This window comes from Vespa crabro, chromosome 3 (genome assembly GCF_910589235.1).
Source record: "Vespa crabro chromosome 3, iyVesCrab1.2, whole genome shotgun sequence".
Taxonomy (NCBI): domain Eukaryota; kingdom Metazoa; phylum Arthropoda; class Insecta; order Hymenoptera; family Vespidae; genus Vespa; species Vespa crabro.
In genome coordinates, this window is record NC_060957.1 from 14,680,798 (window position 1) to 14,694,085 (window position 13,288).

The following is a 13,288-nucleotide window of genomic DNA, read 5'->3' on the forward strand; positions in this document are numbered from 1 at the left end:
CGTGAACGGAAACGCAGAGGCACGCGTTTGAAACTCGCGCGTAGTTTGAGTCGAGTTACTACATTGCACTTACGTATCGAGGACTTACCGACACGACCATTACGTAAACCAAGCGGGAACGAAAAAAAAAAGGAAATTATGCGAAAAGATATTCGCTAAACTAATCGAAATATTCATCTCTTTCGGCTTTATTAAGATTTTCGATAAAGAAATGGGAAAATGGTATTGATATTTTCTAACTCGTATGTTAGAGAGGTTTGATGACTAGTAATTTTTATTAGTTTCAAATCAAAGTTAACGCAGAAAGTCTTTTTTCTCTCACGACGAGTTGACAAAAACGAGCAGACGTGCGTCTAGGGTAATGAATATTAAAGAAATATTTATATATTTAGATATTTTTACAAATTTTACGATATTTTCTAATTTCTTCGATAGAAAGTTCAATATCGTAATACGTTATTTTTGCGGTACATTGTGTTTCAAACGTATTCCGCCTCGATGTACGTTTGACGAACGTATATGTTAAGATTGGTCGTCCCGCTCGTGTCATCATAGACATTGATCATCGGAAGAGACGAAAAATATTTTATTGTTTTGTCTTTGCCGCACAATTACCTTAACCGAAAACCAGTCTTAAAACTCTTGTCCTCCTCTTTTTTGTCATTCCTTAAATAAGCCTATTTTTAGATAAGTGGATTAAAAAATTGTGATACGTATTAAGGAAGCGTTAAACGTTAAAAGTCTGCGCCGACGTGTATGTATATTTTCGCACTCATCGACGGCATGAAATGAGGAGTTACTTTTTTTATAACAATTTAAATTCTACCAATAGTTTTGTAAATCTTACAATTGTTCGAAAGATACATCTTTCTTCGAAAGATGCTGTGTCGCGATGGAAAATTGAGTTTGTTTTCCTTTAGTATATCTCTTATTTTTGCGATCCTACCTGAAGTACTTTTGAGGTTAGAATGCGATATTTTAAGGGAATATTTTCAAAATACCATATTCGTGCACTCTCTTCAATATGGTTTTTTGAATTTCACATTATTCCTTGCCTTCCATGGATTTGAATATCAGGTATTAAGCTATTTTTGCTTCATACGATTTTGTGAATATTTAAAATATCTATCCGCTAGAGACTTGTACATTTCATTTCGTTTCTCTTCTTTCAGGTCGCAGTCAGATCCACGTTTTTGGGATACGTAGTTGGTATTGCAATTACGATATTTTCTACTGCTTCACCCTCCTGGCGAATGTTTGGCGTTTATATGGCAGTAATAGCTATATTCCATTATACCGAATTTTTAGCTATAGCATGGACAAATCCGTCTACCTTGTCTATAGATAGTTTTGTTCTTAATCACAGTATCTCGTATGGCATAGCCGCGTGTTCTAGTTGGATTGAATTTATTGTAGAAAGATACTACTTCCCAGATATGAAAAAGGCCTCCTCCATTTCCTATGTCGGCTTAATATTATCCATATTGGGAGAATTATTAAGAAAAAGCGCTATATTTACGGCCAAACATAATTTTAATCATATTGTGCAAAGTGCAAAGAAGAGGAATCACGAATTAATAACGCATGGCATTTATGGAATATTTAGACATCCGAGTTATGTCGGATGGTTTTATTGGGCCATTGGAACTCAGGTATTACACCTTCTAACGTTTAAATATTCCATTTTATATCCATAAAAACATTTTAATAATTTACTTTCAATCTTCTTACAGTTGATACTACAAAATCCATTTTGCATTTTGGGATACGCGGTTGCTTCTTGGAGATTCTTCCACGATCGTATTCTTATAGAAGAAATAACGTTGTTGAATTTTTTTGGCGAAGCATACGTTGAATACCAAGGAAAAGTACCTACCGGACTACCATTTATATCTGGCTATAAAACTGACTTATAGCAACCTATAGATGTTTAATCAAACTTTATATTCGGACATCAATGACACGTCGATTTTATAATACTTTTGTCTCAATAGTCATCTGTGTATATAGTATGCTGATATAAGTTTATCTTTTCTTTCTCTTATTTTTCTTATGTAAATATAATACTCTTTATATTATTTTTCTTATATATATAATTTTGCTTATTTATTTCTTCAGCTAGTAATAAAACGTCAAACGAACGATTTCGCGAAAATTTCTATGAGATTTGTTGCAAGTTAAAATTCCAACGTTTAATAACGTTAATTAACACGAGGATGCAATAAACTGATCTTTCTTAACAAAATTATATTTATTGTCTCTCTCTCACACACACACACACACACCCACGTGTATATATATATATATATATATATATATATATATATTTTTGTAATATTAGTTTTTAACAACGCAAGCTACATTTTAATCATGTTATGTACTTTCAATTTATAACTTTACATACGTAATACATCATGTAAGTCGTATTAGCATTTGCATTGACATTAATAAGCATTTCCTCAGTGTTAAATTATGCCGTAAACTGTGTTAAATTGTAATTGCGTGTTAAATTTCTTATACATAGATTTTTCAATCGGAGGATTAAAATATCTTGTGTTGATGATGTAGAAAGATAATATACAATGATATCTCATATTAGTCCATTCTGAGATTTATGTTCTAAGCTATTGCAAAAGAATTTTATTCATTATACATAAAATAATGGAGATATACAGGTTTATGAGGGAATAATAAAATAGATCATTGTTAATTAACGTTAGACAGAGAGAGAGAGAGAGAGATCATAGACTTTTTGCCCTATCTCTGTTTCAGCAAGATATTTGATTAGAATTAGAATTCTTGTTTAGAATTATAGAATATATCTGTGAATTGTAAGAATATATTATTAATTACAAGAGTAAATAATTCACTTTTATTTTTATGCACACGTTGCAGTATATTCTATATCAATACAATATTTGCAACACGCTTTACTAGCACCAATAGTAACTATTATATTAAATGTTCTAGAAGTAATAAATTTCATCTTTTAGCTGAAATTTTATCCATCGAAACTTTTTACGTCGCGCTTATTTTAACAAAATTCATTAATTTCATTGTATAACAAATGATATTAGTTTGCTATAGTACGAAAGTAGTCACAATTAAAGGATGTAATTGCAAAAACAAGTTTTGATGTTATTCATTCGCTACTTGTTCGATCAAATCGTGATATATTTCAATTAACTTATAATATTACTAATATTTATTGTTAACTTTCATTAATACCATTGTTATATCGTTATTATCGTCGCCATTTTAAATTGCAAAATTTACAAAAGCGTGTAAAAACAGTTTCCTCGCTAAAGATTTTCTCTCGACGTGTTTTGCCTAAAAAAATATATAAGCTTGATTCTTATGTAATAAGTTGCCTCATAAGGAAAACTCATCCTTTAAATATTTCCTTCATTGTTAAACGATATTGTAAACAAATTTTACAAATTGTGACTTCTTTCATAGATCATTGTTACAATTTTTTAAAAGAATCTAAATCCACTGTTAACCGCTGTTATTAGTTCTAAGCTCTAAAAAGTAAGACCATGGCAGTGAAAAATTATATGTTATCATATTTTAACACTCTTTTCTTTCTCTCTTCTCAATCGCTATGGCAGCTCTAGAAATATATTTTAAATGTAAAATGGAAAATATTACAAATGTGTGTGTGTGTGTGTGTGTGTGTGTGTGTATATATATATATATTAGAAAGTATAAAGTAAACGAAACTATAATGAATATAATTGTTCTGACAGTGTTAATAATAATTAACTATCTACAAAGTAGAGAACAATATAATATTTCTGAATGGAAACATTTTCAATGGTAGAAATAAAAAATTATTCTGTTAGAAAGTTTGTAAGTAATCAAATAATTGTTACTAGTTTGTAATAACATCATTGGGAATGATTGTCAACATAAAATACTTAAACAAAAGTCAGAATTACTTTGCTTAAGGTCAGATATGATTCTTACTATTATCAATGAACAGAGTATGATTTTAATCGGATACTTTCATCGGTACAAACCTTTACGGGTTTGTATATCAAAGTCTTTGTCCAATTATAATTAATATTTGTGTATAGAGAAATATCTTGAATTTTTTACGACAATTAATAATGTTTATCTCTATTTTTTAGTGGAAAATTTTTGAAATTACAACAATGCCATACTTTTCGCTGTTACATAACATTTGTATGTAATAGTTTTACATCGCAAATAAACGCAGCTTTCTATAAAACGAAACGTATTAACGAACGCTGAAACATCCGCCAAAAGAACCATACCGCTTTGAATATTGAAAAATGTTTTTTTTCTTTTTTTTTTCTTTTTTCTTTTTTCTTTTTTTTTTTTTTTTTTTTTTTTGAAAAATCAGATAAAATATCCATACGTATGGATTCTCTTAATGTCTTCTTCCCGGATCACCACGAATGGAAGTCTTTTCAACTGGATCACTGTGAAATAATCATTCGTTGCAATTAAATATAAATATAAGCTCGAACAAAAACATTATTTTATAATACAATAGTTTATAATAATTAAGGGAAGAAACGAATTTAGTATGGTTTGCGTATAACTACAATAATTGAACGTACCATGGGTTCGGTCAGATTCTTTCCAGATTGCGTTAAACAATTGTACATAAAAGAATTAATAAATTTAATAATTGTCCGGATAAATTTCTTTGAAAATTTACGGGAATACAAATATTACAAGCAATGATGTATTAGCAAAAACTTGGAATATAAGTATACCCTAGAAATTGTATAAATTGAAATATATTTGTCTATTTAAATTAATACATTTCTTATGATATATTAATAGCGCCTATGTAAAAAAGTGTACGAACAACGATTAAATTTCTATTTTCTATTTTCAACGCGATCAAATGTTGTAACACGATCAAAAGTAAATAACTCTTAATATTACGTGTGGCTACATTAGCAGCAGGTTTTGGATGAATAATATTTACAGGAGGTGGAGGTACAAACGCATCAAAAATATCTGCATCTGCGTCCGTAAATACCAATGAAGATGGAATCCATCTCACTCTATGCAGCATGTAAATGTTATTTTAAAAAAGTTCATATAATATTTTGCCCCTTGAGAAATGTCGCTTAATCTTATAAAATAAAGGTCACGCTTGTTCATCTCCTTACCTGGTACACGGAGAAACGTTTTTTCCTCTAATAGCTTTTTCTCCAATATCAATAGCCCCGGAGTCTTGTACTTCGAGAGTGTAAATACAACCGGAAAATCCTTCGTGGTATCGTCCGTAGGTCATTGCATAATCGGGTACACCTCCTAGATAAACGCTGCCTCTGGTATTCAAAATTTGTTGCAGCCCGTCGCTCAGTCCACTTTCCGTATGTTCGCCGTTTAACTCGATGCTACCGTCGCTACCTTGTCGTTTTAAAATGATTCTATGCCTTTCTCCGTCGTCGACCCTTTGAGCGGTTACGCGAATAACCGCCGGCCCTGATCCTAAATTGTATTGATATTCCACGTAACTGAAAAAGGAAAGTGTACGGGTCTCAGTTCTTTTTTTTCTCTCTATGGTATGAGAATAGCCGTAGCCGACTTACCCGTCAACAACCGCGAGAGATATGTAATCATCGGGATTCAAATCATTCGGCGTTTGACCGTGCCACATGATCAAGCCATTTGTTTTATTCGTCGATATCTCGAAACCCAATACTTCACGTTCTTCTTCGTGCGTCATTACTGATCTTTCCAGTTCTAACCAGCCATCTCCTTTGAACGCAATGTCATACGTGATCTCTGCTACTGCATCGATAATAATAAAGGTACACTTTTAAATCCACCCATCGTAATTAATAGCAATCAGGTACCGAATATATTGCGTAGGATTTTTTTAATCATACAGACTTACACTTTTCACAAGTTTGGCCGTTAAAGCCAAGCCTACAGTCGCATTTGTAAGATCCGTGTAGATCCGTGCAACTGCCACCGTTTCTACAAGGTGCATACACTTCACACTGTTTCAATACATTTTCACAATTTCTTCCCGCGTATCCATATTCGCACGTACAGGAATATTCGCGAGAATCTAATTTCTGACAGAACCCGTGTATGCAAGGACTCGATGTGCACGGATCGTACAAAGTCGTTGGTGGACTTGTTGGTGGAGGGGTAATGAGCGTAGTACGTGGAATCGTTTGATTCGGATGAAGCATGGAACAATCTTCGATATTTGCCATATCCATTGCCGACTTTAAGATCTCCAGGCTAACGGAAGCTACTTCGAGCTGTACCATCGAATTCGGTATTGCACGGTTTGAAATTGCACTAAAACTAAGGTATAGCCTAACTAAACTAAGCTATTACTTACTTCGCTAATGCACCCACGAAAACTACGATCGACATTAAGATTCTTGTTCAATGTAATTTTTCTACGATCAATGCCACCGATGTATAATGGCGTATTCAGTGTCATGGTACGTGCACCACCAGGTGATCTTGCCTCGACAAATGGTTCTCCGTTCACAGATAATTTCGCCTCTTTAAAATCTCTGTTTATCGTTACGTACGTCCATGTTCCAGGTTGCACGATATAATTAGATCTTAATGTGGCCATACCCGAGCCGATATCATAGCGGAATTCAACGTGCTTGTTCTTTATTATGAGCGCTGCAAAATCCCCAAGTCCTTCTTCGCTTTGAGAACAATATATCAATATTCCGTCTCCTTCGTCGGTAGGATTGAAGTTCATAGCTATTTTAAGCCTATAAGTTTAGACAATAGATCAAAAATAATCGAGCTAATTTTTCATCGATGCAATTCATTCATTAGTCGTATGTCGTAAACATGTTGTTTAGTACATGAAAACGTTGTTGTTGACAATGGTGACGTATCGAATTGATATAAACGAATGGATTAATCAATACCCACGATTGTATGCATGAAACATGAATGAACGTATGTAACATGTTTCTACTGCAAGGTACTAAGGAACTTAAGCATTGTGCAGTATTCTGAAAACTTAATATATAAAAGCACTCAAAGGTCCAGTCCAACATCAAAACGCCCTTATTACTCGCGACTGATCTAATACTCGCCAATTTTCGTTTGCATGCTGCGTTTAAGCAACGTAATATAGTTAAAGAAAAAGAGAAGAGAAAGAAGAGAAGTAAGAAACGAAAAAAGAAACACGCGATAAATATAAATTTCCTAAAACAATTGGAAAATCAAATTATATTAGATAAATTGTCACACCAATGTTTATTTGCCTTTATAATATTTATTCATATCTATTTTGAGCATAGGCTTAAGCCCATTGAGTATATAGATGTTGATTCATAGATGAAACAACGTATTTAACATGTTATATAGAATCATATATATATATATATATATATATATATATATACATACATACATACACACACATATATATATATATATATATATATATAAAAAGTACAAACAATTTATATATTTTCACGTACATAGATATCATATACTTCTATGACATCACGTATTGTCGATTCTTAAGCTTTGCTTCAAATTGTTAAATGCAATATATTTGGCAGTGACTTAACGTCTTACTTTGAATAATTAATATAACTAAATGATGCGTAAGTGTATTAATTAAAAGCTGTACAAAACATTTAACGCTACATTACAAATTGACTGAGCTTCTATTACAGCACCATTCAGGGGAGTTCATTCTGAGAGAAACTACTTGCTCTATTTAGGCTTCTTCTTATATAGAAAACGCTATCACGCGAAACAAAAAAGAACAATGCTAGAATCTTTGTAAATTAAAAGGTATTCATTGCAAATTCACATGGGTATCTTTGATATCCTCGCCTGCCTAGTGGCAATTGCATTTTTAATTTTCGCGTCTAACCAAAAATGCTACGAATTATTTGGGCTTAATTATATTCAATAATTTTCAACGTGCATAAATATCATGCTAAATCTAATGTTTTGTGTGGTGCAGATTATTGTGGTGATGTGCCCTCGATCGCACGTTAACTTGTCTAACTTGTACGTTGCGTGATCGACTGTGTGTAGTGGTCGAACTCTTTCTTTCCCTGAAAATAACGTCATCTCGATTAGCCTGTTTGAGGATAAAACTGACAGCTAATGTTTTCATTAACAACAAAAGGTCAGATTTGTTTCTCATATGCGTACACTTTCATTCTCTGCATAGAAAAATTAATTGTATTATTACTATTATATGCGGTGTGCATTGTATGTGTGGGCGCGTATAATGTGTAAATCATTTAGTAAATGAAGAAAAAGAAAAAAAAAAAAGAAGAAATATTTATATAGCGCAAATGTCCACTTATTTTACTAGTATTACAATATCAATCATCTTCATACTATTTTTGGCTAACAAATACGATATTAATTATAATTGTACTAACTCTTGTATTTACACATAAGTCAAATATACACACGGACATATGTACAGAAAGAGTGCATTAAAATTTTAGAGAATATACAATACGACCACTACTTACACATAATATGATAAAAAAACCAATTAAGTGACAAAAATATTGTTAAAGTCTCGTGCGTACTTTTTAAACGATTACATATACTTGCCTTCGAAGAGCCTTTGGTGTATCATGTGCAATGAAAGCTTTGTCATCGTTAAAAGCTGGTTCATAGATCTTTACCGATCGTTCGCAACGTGGACCAGTTTTTCCATATGGGCAGTAACAATCAAAACCAGTCTCCTTCTCCATACATTTTCCGTCTCCGCAGACACCTGTAAAAGGTTCATATCGTTTACGTGTCTCGCGATATTGCCCGCCCAATTATACACATTATTTAGACAAACTCCGCATATTTATATCCTTGTTACGCCTTATAAAAAGTTTATAAAGCATAATTTTTACCTGGATAACAAGATTGTCCAACAAAGTTACAATGTTTCCCACTAAATCCGGCTCTACATAAACACATATAACCATTCTTCGTAGCTGCCTCCTGGCAAACTCCACCGTTATTGCATGGATTTTCAGCGCACGTCTCGCAAGTTGTTATCCCTACGTTACCCGTTTGATCTCCAATTAAATCAATTTCCTTTTCACCAATGACTAGTCTACTGATACAACCAATAAATCCGATATTCGTAACAGCCTCTTTGATAAAAATACTGTGATTTGGAACTCCACCGATATAAAGTGGTCCCTTAAGATCTAATCCTTGTCTTCGACCAGCCGAAACTCCTCTGTATGGTCCTTGACCATCGACTAGCATCGTTACTTCTTTTCTAACACGTTGAATTTTAATCGTATGCCATTGACCCAGAGTAATCGATTTATCTGCTGATATAACAGCTGATCCAGAACCAAGGTCAAATCTAACAGTTTATAAGAATTATATATATATATATATACATATATACATCTTCTTTTACGCATATGCTTTTAATAAATGTAATATATAGGAAAAAAGTAATATGTAATATGTGTACTTGAATTGTGGATATCCTCCTACTAAGGATAGAAGGATGAAATCGCCACTACCATGATTTGATTCAGCATTGTATAAGATAATGCCTTCATAATTCTCCGGTTTGAAAGATATTTCAATATTGAACTTGAGATATGAATCAGGTAACGGAGGCAAAGCTATATAACTTTCTGGTGCTTGGCTGAAGTTAGGTACGACTCCTGTTACAACAAGCACAGTCGGTACTTCTATATTTACTTTATCATTGTTTGCTATACAAATGTATGTTCCTGCATCTTCGGCTTTGACATTTTTCAGTTTCAATTTATTCTGTTAAAAATATCAGAAAAATATATATTTACAAATCCTAATAAAGTTACACTAAAATACTTTCTTTTTACCTGATAAGTTTCCGTATCCTGAGATAATAATCCACCAAGTTTGTTCCATTGGAATTTAACAGGTGGTTCAAGATCAACGTGACAATCCATTTCAATGCTAGATCCATAAGGTGCAAACTTCGTTTCAATTGCTGGCCCATCGTTATGTCCACCTAGATAAAAAGATTATTAAAAACGATACAAACTCGGTATGACAATATTTTGTAGCCGCCTATTCATTCTTTATATTACATTGATACTTACAAAGAATCCAACGGATAGCATTAATATAGCATACAGACGATTGTATTTTATATCTCTCATAGTAAATTAAATATTATAAATCGATGAAAAATGTTTGTTATTTACCCTGTACAATGAGATTGAAATCTTCCTCGAAGATGCCCTGCGGAGTCATTACTGTACATTTGTAGGTACCACTATCGCTAACGGCTACATTAGATAATCTAAGAATATTCTCATATGTTTGAGCATTCGATGGTAAATCTGGATGGTTTGGTCTGGACCATCGATAGTGCGGACTAGGAGTACCCGAACACGCGCAACGTATGTCAACCGTATCTCCGATATTTACAGGATCTTGAGATGCCTCGATGGTAAGTGCAGGTGCAACGGCAGCTGAAATTTAACAGTTACTATTATTTACTTCGTACAATATGTTCTATATATATTTTAATACAGATTACTACTTTCAACATTTTTTTTTGTTTTCGGAGCTTTAAAGTTTGTAAAAAAAAAAAAAAAAAAAAAAAGAAAAAAAAACAATTTTACATTTTATTTAAACATCAAAGTGGACAATTTGTTGCCTTATTGAATAAAAAATTTCGCACAAGGAAAAATTTTATTTGAAACCGATCACATGACATGGGATAATTGAGATTTGTCCAATTTACTAATCCTTTCGGTAATGCAGCGTAATATTATACTAAAGTAAAAATAATGAACATTACATATAGTATCGTACATGCAAGTAACATACGTCAACGAACGCGGCATTATCACTATATACGAGAAGGGAGAAGGATCGAGGGGAAGGAGGACGAAATTTAATTCGTCGCAAGGAAAGTGATTCAACGATGTTGTTCTACATTGGTTTGAAACAAATAAATATAACATACATAAGATATCTAGGAATGGGAATAATAAAATGTTGACAATACGAATTAATTGTCTGATCGAATGGATCGATCATCGAATAAGAATAGGTAACACAAAGGATGGTGCTAAAAAAGATAAGACAAAAATATTAGACTATATTACAAGACGTCACACGACACACAAATCTCAAAACAAACCGCGTCGTCTTTGAAGAAATTGGCGATATTGCGGGATGCGGCAGAAGCGTTCGTCAGTACCATCGTTGCATTGAGCATAGCCGTCGCAAAAGTAATCCAAATGAATGCATTGTTGACCGTAGCACTGATACTCCCCGGGTCTGCACTGGGATCGGTACACTGGCATGCAATCCGCAAGCAAATTAACTACTAAATCATATAACGCGAGCTTTGTAAAAATCTAATCTGATAAATTCTTTCATTGAAACCATAATTGCAATCATTTTTTTTTCTTCTCTTACAGACAAATATTTTACTACTGATACCATTTCTAATGTGACAAGCTGCATAACAGATTTTGGAGAAAAAGAACGAAAACGCTTTACTCATGGTATATGTAAATTGTTTTCGTTGAACGAACGATGAAAAGAATTTCCATCGTTTGTATTAATTGATGTTAGAAAATGTTTGGACGATCTACGTATCGACGAATGTCGAGAGATTATGGGGGGGGGGGGGGAGAGAAAAAATAAAGGCAGCAATGTAATAAATTAACAATGCCAGTCAAAAATAAAAAGAAAAGCTGGAAAGAAAGAAAGAGAGAGAGAGAGAGAGAGAGAGAGAGAGAGAGAGAGAGAGAGAGAGAGAGAGAAAAGAAAAAAGATCCAAGTTTGAAGGAATCAGATTCCCACTTAATCAGAAAGAAATATTTAAGATCGATCTACGTCAGCAATATTAGACGATACTTATTACTGAGACTGAGCATCAATTGCGATAATACTTTATGAAGTTTAACCGAAATAGCAAGCGTATGTATATAAGAATGTACTACTTACGTATTACATTTAAATTAATGTAATCACTGGAAACTCCATGGGAGTTACGAATTTGACAAATATATCTTCCACTGTCTTCTGGTCTCACTTGCGTCAATTCTAAATAGTCATCGCCAATTCGACTATGTAAAGGCAAAAATTGGCCCTCTCTACTCCATTCTATTGCAGCATGTTCTCTGATTTCGCAACGCAAACGTACAGAATTACCTGGATACGTTGTAACGTCCCTTTGCGTGGCACGAATGCTCGTGTCGTCGTAGGTATGTTCTGATAAAAAAAACAATAATAATAGTGATTAATTATATTAATATATACGTATGGGATTTAAAAAGGATACAAACCATTTACTATGACTTCCGCTACCGCCTCCGCTGTGCCCGCTTCGTTCGTGGCCTTGCAAACATATTTTCCGGCATCTGAATACGTTATACCGTGGAATTGCAAAACGCCATTATCATTGGATACGGAATAGGGAAGTGGCCGTCCTATAGCTTCCCATTGAATGTGAAGGGGCTTGTCCCCGGTTGCGGTGCAAGTTATAGAAGGATTTTTTCCAGGTCCAACAGTTTGACGAGTTGGATTTAACTCGATTCTTGGTGGAGCTGAAAAACGAACGAGGAGGAAGAAGAAGAAATATCAAATATTTTTAACGCGGATACTTTTTTGTTCTCACTCATATATATTGTACTTTTCGGATGGAATACCCACATATAATTTCCAAATGAGATTTAGCCTTGAAAATGACCGTCCCGGCGGGATTTAAACCAAGACAAATGTATTCCCCTGCGGCACTTTTGTCGACCGTTGGAATGCTTAAAACGCCATTATGAACGGTACTGCCCTTCGGTAAGGCACGATGATCACTTCTCTTCCAGTCAAGATAAATCTGATCGCCATCGGGGGCAATTACCTGACAACGCATTTCCACTTTACCGTTATTGGGAATTCTTAAAAAGTCTTCAGGAATTAATACACCACCTTCGTAAGGATTTCTCTAGAATTATAATAAGAATAATCGAATCGTGACGATACGAGCCATGATAATTAGGGAAATATTGGCGATTAGTGATAAGCATACGTGATCCTGAATTGGTGGACGTCTGTTGTCATTATCGCACGTCATCATATCACCTCTGCAAGGTGTAGATTCAATATCGTTGTCCTCGATCCGTATTTGTACACGGTCCTCCACTATGCCTACCGAATTTGATGCTTGACAAGAGTACGAACCTTCGTCGTCGGGGGAAACGGAGAATATTTCGTATACCGCACTTAACGGCGTTGCTGCAGTTTTGCTGTACGCATCGCTGCAAAGATAATGAAAATCTCAAAGTCGATTAGAGACGACTCT

The 13,288-nt window shown here is 33.8% G+C and overlaps 2 protein-coding genes across 40 annotated transcripts in view; one reads left to right on the forward strand and one right to left on the reverse strand.

Annotated features, from left to right (window-relative positions):
- The first annotated feature begins 537 nt into the window (after positions 1 to 537).
- On the forward strand, positions 538 to 2,245 carry LOC124422619 (protein-S-isoprenylcysteine O-methyltransferase). Its single transcript, XM_046959331.1, has 3 exons — positions 538 to 1,077; positions 1,173 to 1,652; positions 1,734 to 2,245. Exons 1-3 carry the CDS (start codon positions 880 to 882, stop codon positions 1,914 to 1,916), a joined length of 861 nt encoding a protein of 286 aa, XP_046815287.1. The 5' UTR covers positions 538 to 879; the 3' UTR covers positions 1,917 to 2,245.
- Positions 2,246 to 3,840: 1,595 nt separating this feature from the next.
- Positions 3,841 to 13,288, reverse strand: part of LOC124422972 (basement membrane-specific heparan sulfate proteoglycan core protein) — an 87,804-nt gene continuing 78,356 nt past the window's right edge. For 33 of the 39 annotated variants that reach the window (XR_006941956.1, XR_006941952.1, XR_006941951.1 and 30 more), the window contains 16 exons: positions 13,016 to 13,244; positions 12,646 to 12,931; positions 12,279 to 12,539; positions 11,938 to 12,204; positions 11,123 to 11,311; positions 10,176 to 10,445; positions 9,828 to 9,979; positions 9,449 to 9,756; positions 8,868 to 9,334; positions 8,572 to 8,737; positions 6,347 to 6,740; positions 5,888 to 6,263; positions 5,580 to 5,781; positions 5,154 to 5,504; positions 4,590 to 5,045; positions 3,841 to 4,448 (listed from right to left, as the gene is read on the reverse strand). Coding sequence is in view for 2 of the 39 variants with exons in the window: in XM_046960143.1 (XP_046816099.1) it covers positions 4,397 to 4,448; positions 5,154 to 5,504; positions 5,580 to 5,781; positions 5,888 to 6,263; positions 6,347 to 6,740; positions 8,572 to 8,737; positions 8,868 to 9,334; positions 9,449 to 9,756; positions 9,828 to 9,979; positions 10,176 to 10,445; positions 11,123 to 11,311; positions 11,938 to 12,204; positions 12,279 to 12,539; positions 12,646 to 12,931; positions 13,016 to 13,244 (3,970 nt within the window). In the remaining 37 variants the exon portion in view is untranslated. Of the gene's footprint in view, positions 4,449 to 4,589; positions 5,046 to 5,153; positions 5,505 to 5,579; positions 5,782 to 5,887; positions 6,264 to 6,346; positions 6,741 to 7,217; positions 8,055 to 8,571; positions 8,738 to 8,867; positions 9,335 to 9,448; positions 9,757 to 9,827; positions 9,980 to 10,175; positions 10,446 to 11,122; positions 11,312 to 11,937; positions 12,205 to 12,278; positions 12,540 to 12,645; positions 12,932 to 13,015; positions 13,245 to 13,288 lie in introns of those variants that run through there. The other 6 variants (XR_006941963.1, XR_006941964.1, XR_006941953.1 and 3 more) reach the window with 5 other exon arrangements.

Excerpts from the sequence above, each read along its gene's own strand:
- LOC124422619 (XM_046959331.1), top strand. The coding sequence starts at position 880 with ATGCTGTGTCGCGATGGAAAATTGAGTTTGTTTTCCTTTAGTATATCT. Across the intron at positions 1,078-1,172 it reads TCCATGGATTTGAATATCAG|GTCGCAGTCAGATCCACGTT; the intron begins GTATTAAGCTAT and ends CTCTTCTTTCAG. Across the intron at positions 1,653-1,733 it reads ATTGGGCCATTGGAACTCAG|TTGATACTACAAAATCCATT; the intron begins GTATTACACCTT and ends ATCTTCTTACAG.